Genomic DNA, 22,445 nt, shown 5'->3' on the forward strand with positions numbered 1-22,445 from the left:
AGAATAGAGAACCCAGAAATAAATCTATAGATCTAGAATGAATTCATTTTTGACAAAGGTTTCTAGAACATACACCAAGAAAAAAACAGTCTCTTCAATAAATTTTGCTGGGAAAACTGGATATCCCTATGCAGAAGAATGAAACTAGACTCCTGTCTCTCATCATATAAAAAATCAAATAAAAATGGATTAAACAAAAGACAAAACAAAAAAAAACAAAAAAGAAAAAAAAATGAATTAAAGAATTAAACCCAAGACCTCAAACTATGAAAGGACTGCAAGAAAACACTGAGGAAACTCTGTAAGACATTGAAATGGGAAAATATTTCTTGAGTAATACCATACAAACACAAGCAACCAAAGAAAAATGGGCAAATTATATCACATCAAGATAAAAAGCCTCTGTATAGCAAAGGAAACAATCAACAAACTGAAGAGAAAATCCACAGGATAAGAGAAAATGTTTGCAAACTACCAGCCTGACAAAGGATTAATAATCAGATTACATAAGAAGCTCTGATAATTCAACAGGAAAAAAAAAATCTAATAATCCAATTGAAAAATAGGCAAAGGTTTTAATAGACATTTCTCAAAAGAATACATAGAAATGATAAACAGGCATATGAAAAGATGCTCAGCATCACTGATCATCAGAGAAATGCAAATCAGAACTACAATAAGATACCATCTTATCCCAGTTAAAATGACTTTTATACAAAAAACAGGCAATAGCAAATGCTGGCAAGGATGTGGAGAAAAGGGAAACACTCTGCACTGTTGGCTGGAACATAAATTAGTATAATAGCTATGGAGGACAGTTTGGAGGCTCCTCAAAAACCTAAAATTAGAGCTACCATACAATCTAGCAACCCCACTGCTAGGTATACACACAAAAGAAAGGAAATCAGTAGATAAAAGAGAAAGCTGCACTCCCATATTTACTGTAGCATTATCCACAACAGTCAAGATTTGGAAGCAACCTAAGTGTCCATCAACAAATGAGTAAAGAAAATGTGGTACATATCACAACACGGTACTAGTCAGGTGTAAAAAATAATGAGATCCTGTCATTTGCAACAACATGGATGGAACTGGAAGTTGTTATATTAAGTTAAATAGCCAGGCACAGAAAGACAAGCTTTGCATGTTCTCACTTATTTGTGAGAACTAAAAATCAAAGCAACTGAACTCATGGAGCTGGAGAGTAAAGGCTGGTTCCCAGAGGCTAAAAAGAGTAGTGGTGATTGGGAGAAATTAAGATGATTATTGGGTACACAATAATAGAAACAATGAATACAACTTAGTATTTGCTAGCAAAATAGAGTAATTATTGTAAAACTAATTTAATTTTACATTTTAAAATAGCTAAAATTATTTAATTTGTTTGTAACGCAAAGGATAAATGCTTGAGGTGATACTCTATTTACTATGATACAATTATTACGCATTACATGCTTGTATCAAAAAATCTTATCTAACCCATAAATGTATATATACCTACTATGCACCTACAAAAACTAAAAATTAAATAAAAAATAAAATTAAATTAAAAAGGAGCAAAGAATAAGGACAATAAATGAAAAATAATGACCATAATAAATATTTATACAATGCTCACTTTAAGCATAAATGGTCTGAATACACTAGTTAAAAGACAGACTGTCAGAGCAGATAAAAAACAGCATCCAACTATATGTGATCTACAAGACAGATGGATACACTTATTGTCAGTAAGCATAGTTATACTATGCTAGTGTTAATAAAAAGAAAGTTGGAGTAGGTATCATAATTCCAAACAATGGAGAATTTACAGCAAAGAAAATTGTCAGGGATTAAGGTGGGGGGCGGGCATTGCATAATAATAAAGAGATTAATTCTTCAATAAGACATAGCAATCATTAACATGTGCTATCTAACAACAGAGTATCAAAATCTATGAGGCAAAGTCTGTTACAACTACATATAGACAAATTTTGTATTATTTTTGCAGACTTCAACACTCCTCTCTAGTAATCGACAGATCCAGCAACAATAACATCAGTTAGAACGTAGTTGAACTGAACAGCATCATCAATCAATTGGATATAATTGACATTTATAGAATGCTTTATCCAACTACAGCAGAGTACACATATTCTTCTTGAGCTCACATAAAATATTTAAGATAGGCCATATTTCTGGGCTATAAAATACACTTTAACAAATCTAAAAGAATAGATATCATACAACATGTGCTCCCAAGATACAATGGAATTAAACTAAAATTAATAATAAAATACAGAACCCCAAAATATGTGGAGATTAAACAAGACATTCTTAAATAACACATGGATCAAGAAAATCTCAAGAGAAATGCAAAAATATTTACATGAAAATAATGGAAGTTATCAAAATCTGTGGAGCAAGAGAAAGGGAAACAATGTATTTAATAGCAAAGAAGACAGATCTCAAATAAGTAACCTAAGTTTTCACCTTAGAAAACTAGAAAAAGAAGAGCAATTAAATCTAAAGTAAACAAAAGAAAATAATAAAATCAGAGTGAAAATCAATGAAACTGGAAAGAAATTAATAGAAAAAAATCCATAAAACCAAAAGTTTGTTTTTTGAAAGCACTCTAGCCAGGTTAACTAAGAAAAAAAAAAGAGGATAGAAATTAATCCTGGAAACATAAGAAGGGCAATCACTAATAATCCCATAGCTATTAAAAGGAAAAAAAAGGTATTATGAACAACTCTGTGTCCCTAAACTTGATAATCTAGATGAAATGAGCCAATTCCTTGAAAGGCAAAATCTAGCAATACACACAAAGAGAAATCAATAATATAAATAAGCCTAAATCTGTTAAAGAAATTAAACCAGTACTTAGTAACTTTCCAAATCAGAAAGTACCAGGTCCAGAGGGTTCACTAACAAACATTCAAGGAAAATATTTTACCAATTATCAACAATTTTTTTCAGAAAATGAAAGCACAGAAAATACTTTCCAATTCATTTGATAAGGGCAGCATTACCCTAACACCACAACAAAGACATTACAAGTAAGGACAACAAAGATCAATATTTCTCATAAACATACATGCAAAAATTTTCAACAAAATACTAGCAGTCAAATCCAACACTATATAAAAGGAATTACATATCGCAACTAAATGCGATTTACTTCACATATGCAAGGCTGGTTCAACATTTGAGAATCAATTAATGTAATCCATACCATAAACAGGCTAATAAAAAAATCATATAATTATATCAATAGATGCAGAAAATGTATTTAATGAAATCTGAAACTTATTTATAATGAAAATTCTCAGAAAACTAGGAATGAAGGGGCACTTCCTTGAGGTGATCAAAAACATCTACAAAAAACCTATAGTTAACTAAACACTTAATAGTGAGGGTGTACATTTCTTTCCCAGTACAAAATAAGAATGTCTTTTCTCAGCCGGGCGCGGTGGCTCAAGCCTGTAATCCCAGCACTTTGGGAGGCCGAGGCGGGTGGATCACAAGGTCGAGAGATCGAGACCATCCTGGTCAACATGGTGAAACCCCGTCTCTACTAAAAATACAAAAAATTAGCTGGGCATGGTGGCACGTGCCTGTAATCCCAGCTACTCAGGAGGCTGAGGCAGGAGAATTGCCTGAACCCAGGAGGCGGAGGTTGCGGTGAGCCGAGATTGCGCCATTGCACTCCAGCCTGGGTAACAAGAGCGAAACTCCACCTCAAAAAAAAAAAAAAAAAAAAAAAAGAATGTCTTTTCTCATCACTCCTGTATAACACTGTATTGGAAGTCTTAGCTAATGAAGTAAGACAATAAAATAAAACAAAACATATTAAGATTGGAAAGAAATACCAGCAATGCACAGTTGGAATATAAAATTAAAAACACAATACCATGTATGTTAGTACCAAAAAAGGTAAATTAATACAAATCTGACACAATATGTATAAGATATATATTTTTTAAGACCCCGCAAGGCTCTGACACAATCAAAAAAAGATTTAAATAAATGGAGAGATATTCTATGTATTTGAATAGGGTGGCTCAATGTTATCAAGATATTAGTTGTTCCCAAATTGATCTTACATTATATGCAGTCCCAATCAAAATCTTGGAAAGTTATCTTATAGATATCAAAAAGTAGTTCCAATGTTCATATGAAAAAGCAAAAGATCCAGAGCAGTCAACACATAGAGAGAAAAAAAAGACTGACACTTCTCTACTTTAAGATTTACTATAAAACTACATTACTCATAACATTGTGTTACAAATAAATAATAGATAGTAAAATAGAATAAAAATTGAAGGCATAGAAATGGACCCATACCAACACAGTCAACAGATCTTTGTCAAAAAAGCATAGGTAATTCAATGGAGAAAAGATACTCTTAACAATAAATGGTGCTGGAGCAACTGAACATATGTTTTTTAAAAGAATGCAGACATAGACCTTACATCTTTCACCAAAAAAACTCAAAACAAATCATAAACCTAAATATAATACATGAAACTATTCAACTCCTAGAAGAAAATATAATAAAAAAATTTATTTGACTTTGGGTTTAGTGATGTTTTTAGACACAACACCAAAATAAATGATCTTTGAAAAAATATTGAAAAGTGGGACTTCATTAAAATTATTTTCTCTGTGAACAACACCATCAAGAAAATGAAAACACAAATCACATACTGTCAAAAAATATTTGCAAGTCACATATCTGATAAAGGACTGGTATCCAAAATATGCAAATAACTCTTAAAATTCAACAATAAGAAAACAAACAACTCAGTTAAAAAAATATGCAAAAGATCTGAATAGACACCTTATCAAAGAAGATATACAGATTGCAAGCATGTGTGTGAAAAGATGCTCAGGATCACATGTCATTAAGGAACTGCAATTTAAAACAATGAGATACCATTACACACATATTCAGTGGCAAAACTCCAAAACACTGACAACAAATGCTGGTGATGTGACACAACAGGAACTTCCACTAATGGCTGGTTGCAATGCAAAGTGGCCCAGCCATTTTGGAAGACAGTTGGGCAGCTTCTTACAAAACTAAATATACTCTTGCTATACCATGCAGTGATTGCACGCCTTGATATCAACCCAAATGACTTGAAAACTTATGTTCACAAAAAATAAACACATAAACTTTTATAGTAGCTTTATTCAAAACTGCCAAAACTTGGTGGCAACCAAGATGTACCTCAACAGGTGAATGAAGAAACCAACTATAGTACCACACAATGGAATATTACTCAGTGATAAAAAGAAATATGCCACCAAGTCACAAGCAGACCTAGAGGACACTTAAATGCATATTGCAAAGTGAAATAAGTCAACCAGAAAAAGCTACGTATGTAATTCTAACTATATAACATTTTTTAAAAAGGCAAAACTATGGAAGCACTAAAATGATCAGTAGTTGCAAGGGAGAGTGGGAGGGATCAGTAAATAGAGCACAAGGGATATTTAGGGCAGTAAAACTATTCTGTATAATATGGTAATGGTAGGTCCATGTCATTATTCATTTGTCAAACCTATAGAATGCACAATACAAAGGATGAATCCTAATGCAAACTATAGTCTTTATGTAACAGTAATATATCAATATTGGCTCTTCAATTATAACAAATGTACCTGCTGCACACTGAATTGTGTTTCTCCAAAATTCAAATGTTGAAACTCTAACCTCCATTTTGAATATGGGAATTTTCTAATGTAATAAGGTTATGAGAGTGGGGCCCTCATGATGGAATTAGTGCCCCTATAATAAGAGACACAGAGTGCTCTCTTTTTTTCTCTTTCTTTCTTACCATATGAGGACACAGCAAGAAGATGGCCATCTTTAAGCCAAGAAGAGAAACTTCATCAATAATTAAATCAAGACACACCTTGAATTTGGACTTTCCAACCTCCAGAACTGTGGAAATAAATTTCTCTTGTTTAAACCCCCAAACTATGGTATTTTAATAACAGTTAGTCTTAGCCAGTTTGAGCTGCTGTAACAATGTACCAGAGACTGGGTGGCTTAAAAACAACAGCAACCTATTTCTTATAGTTCTAGAGGCTGGAAGTATGAGACCAGGGTACCAGCATGATCATATCCTGATGTAATCTCTCTTCTAGCTTGCAGTCTGCTGACTTCACATTGTATTCTCAAATGGCAGAAAAGAGAGTGACAGGAAGCTCTCATGGCACACTAATCCCATCTATGAGAACTGCATCTTCACAACATAATTACCTCCCAAAGGCCCCATGCCTCCTAAAAACATTACACTCAGGGTTAAAATTTCAATACCTAAATTGGTTGGGGAGGGGGAAACACAAACAATTTGAACTGTATTATGCACTCACTGTTTGTGTATGTAACTATAAAATGTTTGTTTATGAAACTATCACACGAATGCAAGATGTTAATAATGGAAAAAAACTATATGTTGGAGACAGTGAGGGGGTATACAGGAACTCTCAGTACTTTCACTCAATGTTTCTGAAAACTTAAAAATTGATCTGAAAAATAAAATCTATTAGAAAACAAAAGCATTGCAAAAATGGGCAAACAAAATGAAAAGATTCCATGAAATGCTCACTTCAGCAATACAGTATGAAATAATACGAAAACAATGTATTTACTGAATCTCACACACATTCAAACAAATTGTATGCATCATTTGCTTAATCTGGGCTTCAAAGAAGTCGGCATTAAAAAGCTGCAAATCACTCTTCGATGGACTTGCCAATTTCGAATGGAACAAATCATAATGAAGCATCAAAGATAAGATACACTCATTTGTGAAGTCAAATGGAAAAAAATAATCATCACATTACTTTGTTCATAAACAACAGTGGTAGTCTTCTGGGCATCTCCTGGCCAGCTGAGGATCCCAAGAAGGCAGCAACTGATGAGAATGATTAATTCTAGGGACAAGCATTATGCTGTTTGGCAATTTAAGTACTACTGAAAGGCATCTTAATTTGGAAGAAACTTAGTTATACACCAATGTTCCATTTAAGACTTTCTGGAGAAAAATTAAACAAATACTACTTTCAATATATTGCTGTGAGTTTATGTCATATTTTAGACTACAATTTAAAAATAAAGCAGTTATAAATTTGAAACCTAAGCTGTTGCTTTTAATAGTTTATTTCTTCAACAGTAGGTCATTCTAATTACTGCTTGTGAACGTTAACATCTTTATCAAAGTAATTCCAAAGAAGGCACCCTTGGAACAACTTTTTGTTATTATTGCTAATATAAAAAATATACAACACAGATGTCAAAGAATGTTGATAATAATGAAAACATGAGTAAACAAATAAAAACAAAACAAAATTTTAAAACACAAATATTTTGAAAAACAAAATTATTTACATAATTTATATCCCAAATTTGGAAGTGACCTTGAATCTTTACCATTATGAAAAGTCCCTTAGTCTTCCACTATTGTAGTAATGGCAGACCTATTTTTATACTGTACAATGGCAGATGAAACGTGGAAATATATGACTTACCCTATAGAATTGCACTACTAATCACACAAGAATGTTAGAACATTGCTTGGTATAAACTATACAATTTCTAAAACTTTCCACTGAAATTAAAAATGTCTTAAAGGAAACTTCTCAAAACCCAAATTATAAACCTGATTATCATTTTCCATTTGTAGAAGATCATTAAAAAGCGTTATAAAATTGTACTATGAAATATTTTAGGTGAATTAAACGTGAGCGTCAAAGGTCTCCTACCTTAACACGGCATTTTGTCCATCACTTCTTGTACACCAAACCTGCCGGGTTTGATAACCTATCTCGATTGCCCAAGTCTTGGAATGGTGATGTGCTTTGTAACTTTGACGTTTAAAGCTGACTTGCTCATTTGAATCAGAACTAAAATCCAGAACAGTTCTTCCGCTTGGATTAATTTCTTTAAGATGAGGCAGTCTGCATTTACTCCATGGTCCAACCTTAAGGCTAAATGTATATTCCTCTTCCCCAAGAGGACAGGAAATGGGAGCATCACAGGCTCTTGACTCAGTCAGATTCGGACACTGCAAACCACCAAAGAGAGGAGGAGCTATGACCGCGCGAGTTCTGTGCTGTAATTTCTTCCCACATCCCTTGCTACACTTGGACCATGGTAAGAATTCAGACACCACACAATCCCGGGGGCAAGGAATGAGGCAAGCTTGTTCTGTAGGAGGCTGAGGGGCAAAGTGTTCACATATTTCATTTGCAACCATAGTTCTGTTTAACTTCTGAATGCAGCGCACCGTCCGGTGCTGCAGTCCATGCTGAGCGGTCACACACTCTGCAGTCCGAGGCTTGACTTCGCCGTGGGCATAAGGAACAAGCACACAGTGGTGCCAGTCAGAAACCTCCCACTGAAAGAGGTCACTGTGCCAGTCACAGACTCGGAAACAACTTCTTTCCTTTGGAGGCCTGTTGCTCTCACCACAGTTAGACAGGTGACTGGTCCACCCTTCAACATGAAAACACCACACTGCCCGACTCTGGACTCCTCCAGGACCACAGTCTCCTGTACACCTTCCCCAGGGACCTATAGGCAGAAAAACAAGGATGTTAATTACTGAGAGATTACATTCAGCAATTCACAGGAAAGTAGAAATCAATTAACACACTTCCCAACACAACTAGCATGAAATTATGAATTTTGGTGGAATGGAGACAATATAATTTAGTGGTTAAGAATGTGAACACTCTTGCTGAAATAAGAACTCCATCAGTAATGTAAACTTGGATAAATTACTTCAACTTTCTCAGCCTTAGAAAATTCCTTATAAGGTAGATGATAATAAAAGCACTGACTTGTAGAGTTGTTCTGAAGATCACTGATATAATGTGTCAAGTAGACAACACAAATTTAATAAATGATTGGTACAGTTATAACTACTATGTTCCAAAGCCTATCCAATATCTAACTCAATACTTTCTACTTAGGCGGTGTTTCATCTAAAAGAAAAGCCCTAGAGCCAGGATTTTAATAAAGTAGGATTTTTCATATTTCCAATACTTCAGCTCATACTCTAAGAAGTTCAGAAGAGGGATATGTTTAAAAACAAAAATTGCCAAAGTATCCTAAATATATTTTCTTTTTCTAAATAATTGTCCTCAGTTTTGGTTAGTATTTGCAGGGTGATTTCCATGAAAAGAAAAATGGGATGCAGGGGAAAAGTAAGGTCATAAGAGAAGTAGCAGCACTGAATTTCTATGGAAATTCTGCCCCTAGAATCCTTGAAGTGTATCCATCTTGATTTCTGCTGGGTGCTGACTCCAGGTAAAGTTTCCAATATTAGTTTGTAATATGCCAAATATTTTAATTAACTAATTCAGTTTTGTAGGAAAGAGTCCAAGAAACGGACAGATGACGGATTGTCATAATGTCATGTGATATGACATTTATCATATTTTTTGCATCTGATCTACAGACATACCAGCAAATCTTATCCAGAAGGTTGATCCTACATCTGTTCAAAAGGACAGTAAGTAATCACATTGTGTGTCAACAACAACGAAAAAAGAGTTTCCTCCCTTTTATTTTATTTAAATATGTAATCTGAACCTGTTGGTGGGAGTGTAAATTAGTTCAACCACTGTGAAAGACAGTGTGGCGATTCCTCAAGGATCTAGAACCAGAAATACCATTTGACCCAGCAACCCCATTACTGGGTATATATCCAAAGGATGATAAATCATTCTATTACAAAGACACATGCACATGTATGTTTATTGCAACACTGTTTATAATAGTAAAGACTTAGAACTGACCCAAATGCCCATAGATGATAGACTGGATAAAGAAAATGTGGCACATATACACCATGGACTACTATGCAGCCATAAAAAAAGAATGAGTTAATGTCCTTTGCAGGGACGTGGAAGAAGCTGGGAACCATCATCTTCAGCATACTAACACAGGAACAGAAAACCAAACACTGCATGTTCTCACCCATAGTGGAATTTGAACAATGAGAACACATGGACACAAGGAAGGGAACATCATACACTGGGGCTTGTTGGGGGGGTTGAGGGCAAGGGGAGGGAGAGCATTAGGACAAATCCCTAATGCATAAGGGGCTTAAAACCCAGATGACGAGTTGACAGGTGCAGCAAACCACTATGACACATGCATACCTATGTAACAAACCTGCACATTCAGCATATGTATCCCAGAACTTAAAGTAAAATTTAAAAGAAAAGTTTTATCAGCTTAACTAGGTAAACTTTGTCCCTATGTCAGGACTGTGATGATCCTAAGGCACTTCAGATCCTGAGAGGCATATTAATTTACACAAGTTCTCTTTCTTTCCCCAAATCTAACCAGTTGCCCCAAATGATGTTTAATTACTCCATGAAAAAAAATTTCATTTGTATCCACTTCATTTGTAGAAACAGTAGACATGTACGTAGTCACACGCAATTAGAAAGAAACATATACATCCCCAGAGATGCAGGTTATCTGCAAAGCAGGTTATCTGCATTTGGGGCCACATGCTACAATGAGGATCTGCCACTTTAGTAGGACAAAAGGATCGGGTTCAAATGCACCTGGTCATCTCAGTTCTCCCTCACATCCCTGTTCTAGCCATATACAAGTGGCATTGTTGGCAGCAGTGTGTCAGGTTACAGTGTCAATGCCTTCCGCCACTTTGTGAGAGAGATTAAAACAGAAAACATACTAGAGACTTCTCTTGCTGAAACAGGACAGGTCTCACTGGCGCAGGTCTGCTTTCATTACCCAAATGTCCTTGAGCTTGCCCACTACCCTCCTCTAGCCTGTTGTCCCAGCACAGACTGCTCACAGTATAGAGAATGAACATTGAAAACAACCATCTTAGCACCGGGTGATTTAATCAGCCACCCATAATTCTGGTGATGTGTTCTTAGCTACTCACAATTTTGTACTTCGCAAATTGAGATATTTCTTGTTACTTGAATGTGACTGGGAGGCTCTCTCTGTCCTGATGTTCCAGAGAAGTTTCAGTTTAAGTATTCTGTTCATTGTCCATTATTTTAGACTATTCATACCAATTTTTATTATTGCCCCCAAATTCCCACAGCTATTCAATAAAATAATGTTTCAAAATATATATAATCATGGCAATCTTTTAAAATTGAAAATTAGTCTTGAACGATATAAAACAGTTACTGGATAAAGTTAAAGGAATTGTTTTATTTTTTGGTAGAGCACTGTGGATTTTTAAGTAATGGCTGTTAGTTTATCTCTATTTGTTTAGATATTAAGCACCCACACTTTTCTACTCAGGATTTTTTTCTGTGTGGATTAATGAAAGTAAGATCAGAAAAGTTGAGTTATTTCTGATCAATCTTTAAAAGTTAATAGTACACTTAATTCATTTAGGGTATCTTGCCAAGTGACTCGTTTTTACTTTTAAAGCATTTGACTATGGTATTCTATTATTATTATTATTAATATTATTATTATAAGTTCTCCACTTTCAAAATCAGCTAACTCTTTTTTGATTATTTGAAATCATTATTATTTTAAACTTTAGAAATTATTATTCTTCCCTTAGATTTCACCTCCTCCCTCTTTACAGAATTTTGCCAAATAATTGCTTTGCCTTTGGCTAAGATCAAATGCAGAATTTTATCAAACAACAAAAATTTTTTCTACATTACTGGAGAACAAAATATAACTATTGAGTAATTAAAATTACTATCATTGAAGATGTTTCTTAGCTTAGCCATGGTCTAGTATTTGGACATGAGTTCATCTAATATTAACCCATATCCAAAATTAATATGTGTTAATATTCCTTTGGATACGAGTAGAATAGGTAATTAAGGCAATGTGTAAACAATTATTTTCCCCTCCTTGACCTAGAAATTTAGGATAGTGGCTCTTGTGAGGTAAGACACATGCATGTTAATAAACATTGGTCAGGACATTTAGTAAGGCAAAGTCAAGCTAGAATAGTTCCTCCTTATGTTAAAGCAAACTAAGAGGACAACCAAAAAAAACATGTAAATAACAAGCAAATGCAAACTGAATTGTGTACACATGGAATAAATGAAAAACAAATTACAAACAAGACGTATGAGATGAAGACAAGATCTTTCGGCAATTGACCTATAGCCATTTGCATTTCTCAGGCATGGAGAGGAAAATGTGCTCCATGATTTATTCAGTTGTATTTGCCTATGAACTTTCAATATATACATGAGTGAAAATCACAGAACCCTGAGGGGTTTTGTCATTTCAAAAAATAAAAAATGCATATTGAAGTAAAATGTGACTGGCAGTTTGCAAAATCTTACATCTCTTGTCCAAGTTCAGAAACAGAAGAAATAATTAAAAATGTAAGCAGTTGCATACAGAAAGAAGAATATTTTCTTTAAATTTACCACATACAAAAAACCTATTTGTATTACAAAAATGTACGTATTATATATTAATAGTATTTACCAGTAAGCTAAAGAAATTCATAAGAAACCATGCTTGAATACCAAGAATTTTATATGCCTAGTGAACAAAAACAAACACCAAGTAATAAAAATAAAACAAAATTAAGAACAATTTAAGTATTAAAAGTTTGACTATTGATGTAATGTATCTCTAAACTATTTATAAAACTCATGCTGGTTGCTTTCTCAGAGAACACTTCAATGATGTAATGGGGACAGTAGTTCTGTATCTGTTTACCTGGAAAAAATTATGTAAAGAGTCATGTATCTGCAACTTACTATGCTTTTTATGAGAGGAATATAGTTGCTGTTGAGTAATCTAAATGTTTTAAGCTTCATCACACATTAACACCTTAACATTTTGGATTAGAAGTAAATTTTTTGGACTTGGAAGGGTAGCATTGATGAACTCTCAGTTCACTTTCAAATTTAAGGCTCTGTGATTTCTCTTTTGTTCTGCCTGCGTTTTTGCAGGAAATGCAAATATGTGAATGCTGTAATGTAATATTCCTCTAGAAGCAGAAAAGTGCTGGCAAATTTTATCCTCTTAATCAAGTTATCTTTAATTGGATTAGTTTAGAGGCATGCATCACCCAATCTAAATCATCACATTCAATAAAGCATGCTGGATGCCTGAATTTTAGATGCAGTGTTCACTGAAATGCCTGCAACAAAAGAAAAAGGAGGCTCTAGAGAACAGAGAAAATAAACACACTCTTCACAGCTCTTGCACAGTACTGGCCACTACTTGAAGTGGCAAACCTGGTTTAAAACCATGCATGCAAGAGGAAGAGATGTTTGCTTTATTTTTCATTTTTCCCTGTCACAGCTTTTATTATCCTGACATTGTTTTATTTTTAACTTGGGCAAGGTGGGTGGGGAGATGACGCGAATAAGGATGCAGAGTTTTAGCAACTTAAGCAAACTATTTGTGAATAATCACTAAACTAAAGCACTCATAAACCTCAGAATTACAAAATTGGATTTAAAACAATATTAACTTACCTATAAGACGTATCACTTCCAATAGGTTAATGTAGTAACTTGTACTTCTCAAAAAGCTACTGTATCAACTATGGAATAATTAAAATAATATCTCTTGTATATAGCAGACAGTATCTAAGAAAGTTCACTTTTTTCTCTCCTTTTTTAAAAAAATTATTATACTTTAAGTTCTGGGGTACACGTGCAGAACAGGCACGTTTATTACATAGGTATACACGTGGCATAGCGGTTTTCTGCATCCATCACCCCATTACCTACATTAGGTATTTCTCCTAATGCTATCCCTCCTCTAGTCCCCCCACATGGACATAGTGAGGGCAACATCACACACTGGGGCCTGCTGGTGGGTGGGAGGCTAGGGGAGGGATAGCGGGGGACGGGGAGCTAGAAAGTTCACGTACTAAAATACATCTAAAAACCCAAGCAATGAGAAAAAGTGGCATTCATTAATTATAGCAACAATTATTCATTCTCTACTACTTGACAAGTAGTGTATTAGATTCTGGGAATACAAAAATAAATAAGGCATTAAATATCTGTTAACTCTGTGTACTAAGTGCAATGCCAATTTACTCATGAAGAGGATGCTAGGTCTCTCCTTTAGGCCTACTTACACTTACTTTATACACAGTATTAACAATCTTAATGCTTTAGTTTCCCAGAGCTCACTAGATCTACAGCTCTACAGCAGCAAACCAGAAGTTGAGAGCCAGCCCTGGAGGCAGGCTCACTGATGGAAACAGGAAGAGATGAGCGTTTCCAAGTGTATATTTCTAAATCAATCATGATCATCAATAACGTACACTAGCAGAGGATGCACAAAGCCATTCAATACTTTCTAAACTAGCAAAGAAAACCTGCTCATCAGATATATCTACTACTGAGTTATATATCAGATAATACTAAAAAACATAAATAAATAAAATATAAAAACATACGAGAATTTAAATGAGAGGGGAAATTAACCTCTGTTGCATTTCATTAAAAAAATTCTATTGCACTTTTTGCAACAACAACAAAAATTTCAATTATACCAAAATCATTTAAAAAAAAATTAAAAGCATTCATGGCACACTCATGGCCTGAATAGTATGTATGCTAAAAGTATTCTCATAAATCTCATTAGAAAAATTCAACAGCAAAAATTGAAAGCTAACATATACAACTTCATTTTCACACGCTTAAATATTTACTTGCAAAGGCAGTTCATGATTCCATAGCAGACTACCGCAGAGTATTTGGATGGAATATTTATACCTCAAGTAAGCATAAGCTTTGTTGCTAATGTTCCCAGCTCTTTCTGTATGACTGTGTTTTTGTTGGCACTAATAGCATATTATAAATCCATTTCATCTTTGTGGACATATGCCTCTGACTGAAAAGCAAAATACTTCTGTTACTTACTTGTGATTACAAATTACTCGTCACCAGTGGCTACAATATCCATTAGAAGTAGCTCGACAATGAAGCAGATTAGATATGTATTTGAACCACTCATCAGCTAATGCAAACATCATGGAGACAGAAAACCACCTTTTAAAAATTGTTCATCAATATTTCTGGTTTGAATGCTATTTTCTAAAAACTCTAAAGCCTTAAAAAGACTCTCAAATCTCACATATTTCACAGCAATCTGACAGAAGTAGGTCTTTTAGGATCACTAAAACCTATACCCTGCTAACCTGCTAGAATGTGGGAGTGGCAAGGGACTCTTAGAGCCTGCATTTCTTGCAGGAAAAAGTAAAGCCTAGAGAAATTCAGTGACTTGCCCAAGGTCACACAATACTTTGAAGCAAAAATGGGGCTGACAATTTTATTTACACACACCAAATCCAGTGATTTTTAACTCTGTATCACACTGGTTTCTATTAGAACATTTCTAAGACTGCAAGGAAAGAATAAGGGCTCCATAAATGTTGCAATCTAAGGCGTGGGTGAGGGAAGAGAGAAAAAAAAAAAACAGAATAAACAAGTGGAAATTACACTATAAGCTTGTATAACACAAACAACAAATTGCTTGTTAATACTGAGATTTTTCTGCCTCCTAGACTGCTACCTGGAGCACATAGCTGCTCCCAGGATCCCTTCACTATTCATTATGTGAAATGAGACCCTTCCTGCCTTTGTTTGCTCAAAAACATTGGCCAAGCTACTGCTCAAGTACATCCAACAAGATTCAGGGGTTTAGCACAGGAATGAACCCTCAGAAACCAATCAGAAATGATGTTTCTCTAGAATAACAATTACAATTATAGTTGTAGACATGGTTTTTTATTTTTTTATTTTTTGAACACCAACTATCATCTTCCCAATACCATAAGTACCTCATTAAAATTGTTCTGCTTTGCAATATGAGGACATCAATGCATGAGATCAAAGAACCCACGCAAGGTAAACAGCTCAGGATTCCTCTCCAGTTCTATCTTATTCTAAACTTTTCCCACAGCAATTGCTATTTAATTATTTTTAGCAATGATATCCCTTGAGCGAATGGAGGCTTGCAAAGCCCATTGGGTAAAACATATTTAGAAGGGATTCTGTTTTGAGTGCAGCTGGTGTGAGGTAGCGAGAGCCCTGCCACTCTTCTGCCTAAAGGCCCTGCCCTGTCTCTGTCCAGCTCAGTGGCCTGGTTCGAGTCATGGCCTCAAAACTCTTAGGGCTCTGCTACCTGTCAAAAAATATTTATGTGTTGTTTTCAGCCCATAAATATGGCTTCACTCAACTTTAACTTTACTTACAATACACGCTCCAGCTAAGCCCTTTGGATTCCCTGGAGAGGTGGAAGGAAATCATTTACTTGACTGTTTTGCATCAGTTAAGTGGAAAAGGCAAAGTAAGCCAGAAACAGAGACCAGCTGAATCCCACAACATTCTCCTGAAGGACTTTCTCCTTTAGCTTACAAAAAGCCTAGGCATTGACTTCATTCAAGAGGACCAGAGATCTGTGTTCACTTTATACTACACAGAAAGCAAACTAGAAGATGTGCTCAGGTGGCTGAAAATTTTAAGCTGTATCCCTGATCAAAAAAAATGAGAATAAAGTTCTATTTACCCAGTGAATGATCAATACACATTGAGCTTGATAAAGGAGGCCTTCTTTTATGTTGTCTACTAGGGGTCAAGTCAAGGCAGCAATGTTGGGACAATGCACACACGCTTTAAACATACATAAAACAAAAAGGCAGAGAGTATGCAAACATTTCATTTACTATTAAGCAACTTAAGAATTGATTTTGCCTGGCATAAAAAATGCACAAAAGCATACCCAAGATAATATTTTCCCTACCTTCGAGAAACATTACTGTAACAGATATATGGAGTATATCTTTACCTGAACCCATATCTCTGTCTAGCAGCAGATCTACTTATGATAAACAAGTGAGAGCAAACAGAGTACAGTACTGGCTACATTGTGGTGGAGAGAACATTTAGTGCATCTCAGTTTTTTTTTCAAAGGAATATTACTTGTTTTGAAACAGCAATTTTAAGACTATGTGAGACTCGACTCTTGTCTGTAAAATAATTTTCAAGTTAGCACATTTTTTTAAAAAAATCTGAGAAACAGCAGTAACACTGTAACTGGGTAGTTTAGCTTCAAAATGCATTATAAGACTTTTTGTCTTTTCTCCTTTCTTCTGATAGTACATTAATCTCCTATAAAGCATTCACTCTTGCAATTACAAATCTAATTGTAGAACTGACTGTTTAATACTTGTCTCTCTCACTTGACTCTAAACTCTATGAAGGTAGAAACATTTTCGTATCATTCACTACTCTATTCCCTGTACTACTCTGTTCCCTGTATTAGCCCAGCACTTGGCGTACAGCTAGGGTCTACTTCATATTACACATTATTGAAGCTAGAATAAATAGCATCACAGAAAGCAGAATCATGTCCAAGTATAGTTAGGTGTAATGTCAACACTAGAAACTCACAACATCAATGGGTTGATGATTTTTCCAAAATAGAAAAAAAAGTTAAAGAGAAGAAGTCTTTTCTCTGTGTTTCCTTAGTTTATGATTATAGGTAGAAACCTATATACTATTGGGCACCTAATAATAATGCTCAATACAATTTTTAAATACTGTTTTTTTCCCAAGTCCTTTTGCAATGCCTGTTATTCTTCGTTGCATCTCTGTAGAGTCATTTACCAGTCTCCATGAAGCCCATGGAATTCAGCAATAGGGTACCCAGTCCTCTCAAGACTAGCATGGTAATGTACTAAAGCACTCCAAACTACAGAAATACCTTTATCTTAAGTATCGCTCTAATGAGAATGATCCAGAAATCTCACTCAACAAATAAAATGCTATTATCTTTTTTGCTCAAAGAATGCAAATAAATGAGAATTGCATATCAGATTCTATTTTACCAGCTTACCACAGTAGTACCCCTTATCTGTGGCTTCACTTTTTGTGGTTTTAGTTAGCTATGGTAAACTGCAGTTCTCAAATACTAAATGGAAAATTCCAGAGATAAACAATTCATAAGTTTTGAACAACATGACAAGGTCTCACTTTGTCCTGCTTCTGTTTCTGCCTGGGGATGTGAATCCTTCCTTTGTCAGGTATATCCATGCTGCAGATGCTGCCTACTCACTAGTCACTTAGTAGCCATCTGGGTTACAAGACTGAATGCTGTGGTATGGCAGTGTTTGTGTGCAACTCATCCCTATTTTACTCATAATGGCCTCAAAGTGCAAGAGTAGTGATGCTGGCAATTCAGATATGCCCAAGAGTAGTCATAAAGTGTTAGTTTTAAGTGAAAAGGTGAAAGTTCTAGACTTAATAAGGAGAGGGGAAAAAAAGTCATATGCTGAGGTTATTAAGATCTACCATAAGAACAAATCTCCTACCTGTGAAATTATGAAGAAGAAAAAAGAAATTCATCCCAGTTTTGCGGTTACACCTCAAACTGCGAAAGTTACAGCGACAGTGCATGAGAAGTACTGAGGTGGAAAAGGTGTTAAATTTTTAGGTGGAAGACAGGAAGAGAAACAAGTTGCAACTGATGGCAGTGTGTTGCACCAGAAAGTATTAAGTCCATAAGGAAGACTTCAACAAGGGATTCCCTGAAACAAATGACTCCAAGCCACTTGCTGCAAGTACAGGATAGTGATATGGAGTCAGGAATTCAGAAGGTCAGTGGTAGCCTAATGCTATGTCACAACGCCTACGTCATTCCCTTCCCTTCTATCATCGCACAGTCATTTTATCCTTGTTAATTTTAGGATTCATATGATCACAAGAAGAAAGATGAATACAGTATAATGAGATATTTTGAGGAGAGAAAAAGACAGAGACCCCTTTCATATAGATTTTTATCTTATTATTACTATAATTGATCTGTTTTATTATGGTTGTTTTTAATCTTATTGTACCCTAATTTAGAAATTAAACTTTATCATAGGTATGTATATAGGAAAAAACATAATATGTACAGGCTTCTGTACTAGTCACAGTTTCAAGTGTCTGCTGGAGGTCATGGAACATATCCCCCTGGAACATAAAGATGAACTTCTGTACAAGAAAACCTAAAAAGTGGTGTGAGATGAAATTATCGTGGTGGTCACAGGTTCATCATAGTAACAGCAGAATCAATATCCCCGGTATTGTCCTGGACATTTTATAGCAAGCATGTCATACAGGCCTCAAAGCAGCCTTACAAAGTAGACTAATCCTAAAAAGAATTCCTTGAGGCTTTAAGTTTCCTGGATATTTGCAGGAAAATTGGCAGAATAAATGAAAAGGGAATGAATGTAATCTTTTGAGAGATTGTTGACATGATTACATTCTCAGACATCCAGAAAAATATCTAAGAAGGGGTGAGCTGGGAGCAGGTGTGGTTCAGGCTGTTAATGTGGACCACTCCTCTGCCTGAAGAGGAGGCACCAGAAGCTGAGAGAAACCCCAGAAGCAGTAAGAAAGCTAGCAGGATGCATGTTCCCCACTAAAACCTGGAAGATTCTGTAGAAAATGTCTTCATGCTCACTCTCTAGAGGAGCTTGGAGATTAGTGTTCTAAAGGGTAAAGTCTGGATTGGAGGATGGGAGAAATGTGTGTAAGAAGCAGGTTTTGTTTATAGAAATGAAAATATTTAGGAGAAGATGGTGGAAGACATTTTTGAAACATCAACCTATACAATTGTTTCCCTCCACCTAATATTTATCTTTTCCCCCCTTTCTTCTTTTAAACAGATCATCAGTGGCCCATGATCATGTTCTCAGAAAAGAGATGTAATAGAGCAAAAAGCGAACACAGTCCAACTAGCCTCTGGGGTTTGTATGCCAGCTGCCGAGGCCATTAGGTAAGTTACCTTGGGCATTTCTGAGATAAGAAGCTTCCTCTTCTGCCACACACCTCCTACCTCAAAAAATACATATAATCAAAATAAAAGCTTCCTCTCTGCTCGTCTTCTCCTCAGAGCAAAACTGATAAGAATAGAGACCCTTTACCTTGCTTCCCCAGAGAATGAATGGCTGCCTAGGGTGAACAGGCAGAGCAGGCCGAGGTCACTGAGAAACACTGGGACTCAAGTTGACACAGTGAAAAGGTACCATAAAAAAACAAGCATGGTGCAGAAGTTCTAGAGAGACAGTCTCCAGCCAGCCTATCAGAAAGAAGAGTCCCCTAAACAGTGACCAGTTTCAACTGACTGATGGCTGAAGAATGGTGAACTTCCCAGAGAAAATAATTAGGGTCCCTGGTGGCAGGAAGGGCTCAAAGTAAATAATCAAAGTAAGTTAAAGAAAATTATATTTCTTGCACACCTAATTTGTTTGGCTGAGAGGGATAACCACTATAATAGTCACCACCACATACAATAATTAAAGAAAATCAGAGATGTACTGCAATTATAAATACATCCCCCACCAGCCCAGGAGCTGCCAGCCCCATGGGATATGCAAACCTTTGCTCAATAGTGCACTGAGAAAAATCTATCCTCATTACCCTTTCCGAGCTGGGCGAGCACACAGCAATGGCCTGCAGCCTGTGTCAACTCTTTTTAGCACCTGCATGATTGGAATTTCCCAGAGTGCTTTGTGAGAATTCAGCTTACAAAGAAAGTAAATTGAAGAAATGTCGTTTGAATTATGGAAGGACTTTACAATTACATGATGAAAATAATAATTACAAGGGAGTATTAATCACTTGTTAGACTTAACGTTAGCTCAGGCTATTGTAAAGAAAATGCTGAGTTTTAAAAGTTCCTGGGGACAAGGGAGTACTATGCTGTCCCCTGCCTTTCCTGGATTAATCATCTCATCTGATCCCAACTGAAGATAACACATTATTACTGAGGATTTTCCAAAATGCTTTAAGTGGAAACACTGTAGCCACCAAGTTTAGTAAGAAAGGAGGATCCCTGTTATTAAATAAATTTTGGAATGATGCAGGGTTAAACAAAATTCAGTTTTCATTTTTAAAGGACTCCTCCAGGCTTTTAATACATAATGTAAATCCGCAATAATTTATCCCTAGTGTGCAAAGGGTCATGCGTTTCTTTCCCTGAGTAAGTGTTTCCTGGAGGAAAAGAGAGAGAGAAATATTTTTCATGCATGATACTTTGTTAGTGTTAGGTTAGATGAGGGAGTTGATCTTTTCTTTAACCTCAATGATTATAGATAACATGGAAACATTTTTACAATTTCAATATTAGGATTTACATCTCATAAGTTCAGGTTAAAATCCAATTTCCAATCCAAAGCCTAGCACTTACATCCTTTACAGGATGTGAACACATAAAACTACAGAACAATGAACACATCAGTAAAAATATGAGATGTGTCACATGTTCACAGGGAATAAGCGTGGAGGTAAAATGCACCTCAGCATGTTTCAGAGGTGTTAACAGAGCAATTGTCAAAGCCCTGAGACATGAGATCAGATTGCAAAGAAGTGCGACAAGGCTTAATGTTGTAAAAGCACAAACTAATTCAGAACCATCACTGAACATGTGGCTAATTTACAGACCAATGAAAAGGCCCTTACTACAGGACATGCTCTCTAAGTTCAGATTTCCTAAATTTTTTCAAACACATCTTGTGCTGTGGTGGGGTTTTACTTCAGGATATGACAAGATATACCGTATTGGCCATACATTAGCAAATTATAACAATATAATCATCACTTCCAATTTTAGAACACAGCATTATTGACTGTGTGCTATGCCAAGAACGTTACATGAATTCAGTATTATATTAACATAACAATACATAAGAAACAGTTGGCTTATATATCAATATAATCATAATAACATACTATTATTTGTTATATTAAATACATATTATATAACAATATTATATAATATTAATATATTACATATACTTAAGTCAATTCTGTTTCTTATATATGATATAGTTTTTATGTTATATCTGTATTATGTATTTTATATATAAATATATGTGTGATATAAGATGACATTCTATTATAAACTATATTAGATATAACATAAATGCATACATTCACCTGTGTGTGCACATACACATATTAACATATATGTATGTTGCAAATTGATCCTATTATAGTATTGTTAGATTTCATTAGTATAATTTAATAGCCACCTCTAATATGCATTACCTCAATGACCAAGATTATTGCTTATCTACACCCCTATGCTCATCCCATCATCAACAACCTCAAGGAGTCTTCTGCTTCTTTTCCTTCTATGCAAATGGATGACTATCCCACTTAGTTAAAATACTGTGTTTCTGTATATAAATAGGAAAGCATGGATATCCAACACTCAAAGAATTTTAGTTTAGTTTTTTCTCCACACAGAGACCGCATAAAAATTGATCAAACACACAATGATATTTCTGAGCCAACTATAAAAGATTAATTTACATTCACTGTCATTTTAGAGTGAATTGTACCCTGTTCTATCCTTGTTCTCCAAAAATCAATACTTAAATCATGAACTAGATATGGAAATTTAATGTTGACCATAACATTCTACTCCCTTGGCACCAACTTACTGT

The 22,445-nt window shown here is 35.2% G+C and overlaps 1 protein-coding gene across 2 annotated transcripts in view; it reads right to left on the minus strand.

The window, feature by feature from the left end:
- The window catches only part of THSD7B (thrombospondin type 1 domain containing 7B), a 1,060,674-nt gene that overhangs the window by 550,766 nt on the left and 487,463 nt on the right, over nucleotides 1-22,445 (minus strand). For both annotated transcript variants that reach the window (XM_074399739.1, XM_010330508.3), the window contains exon 3: nucleotides 7,759-8,569. In XM_074399739.1, the coding sequence (XP_074255840.1) occupies nucleotides 7,759-8,569 (811 nt within the window). The remainder of the gene's footprint in view (nucleotides 1-7,758; nucleotides 8,570-22,445) is intronic.

The sequence above is a fragment of the Saimiri boliviensis genome, chromosome 5 (assembly GCF_048565385.1).
Source record: "Saimiri boliviensis isolate mSaiBol1 chromosome 5, mSaiBol1.pri, whole genome shotgun sequence".
Classification (NCBI taxonomy): domain Eukaryota; kingdom Metazoa; phylum Chordata; class Mammalia; order Primates; family Cebidae; genus Saimiri; species Saimiri boliviensis.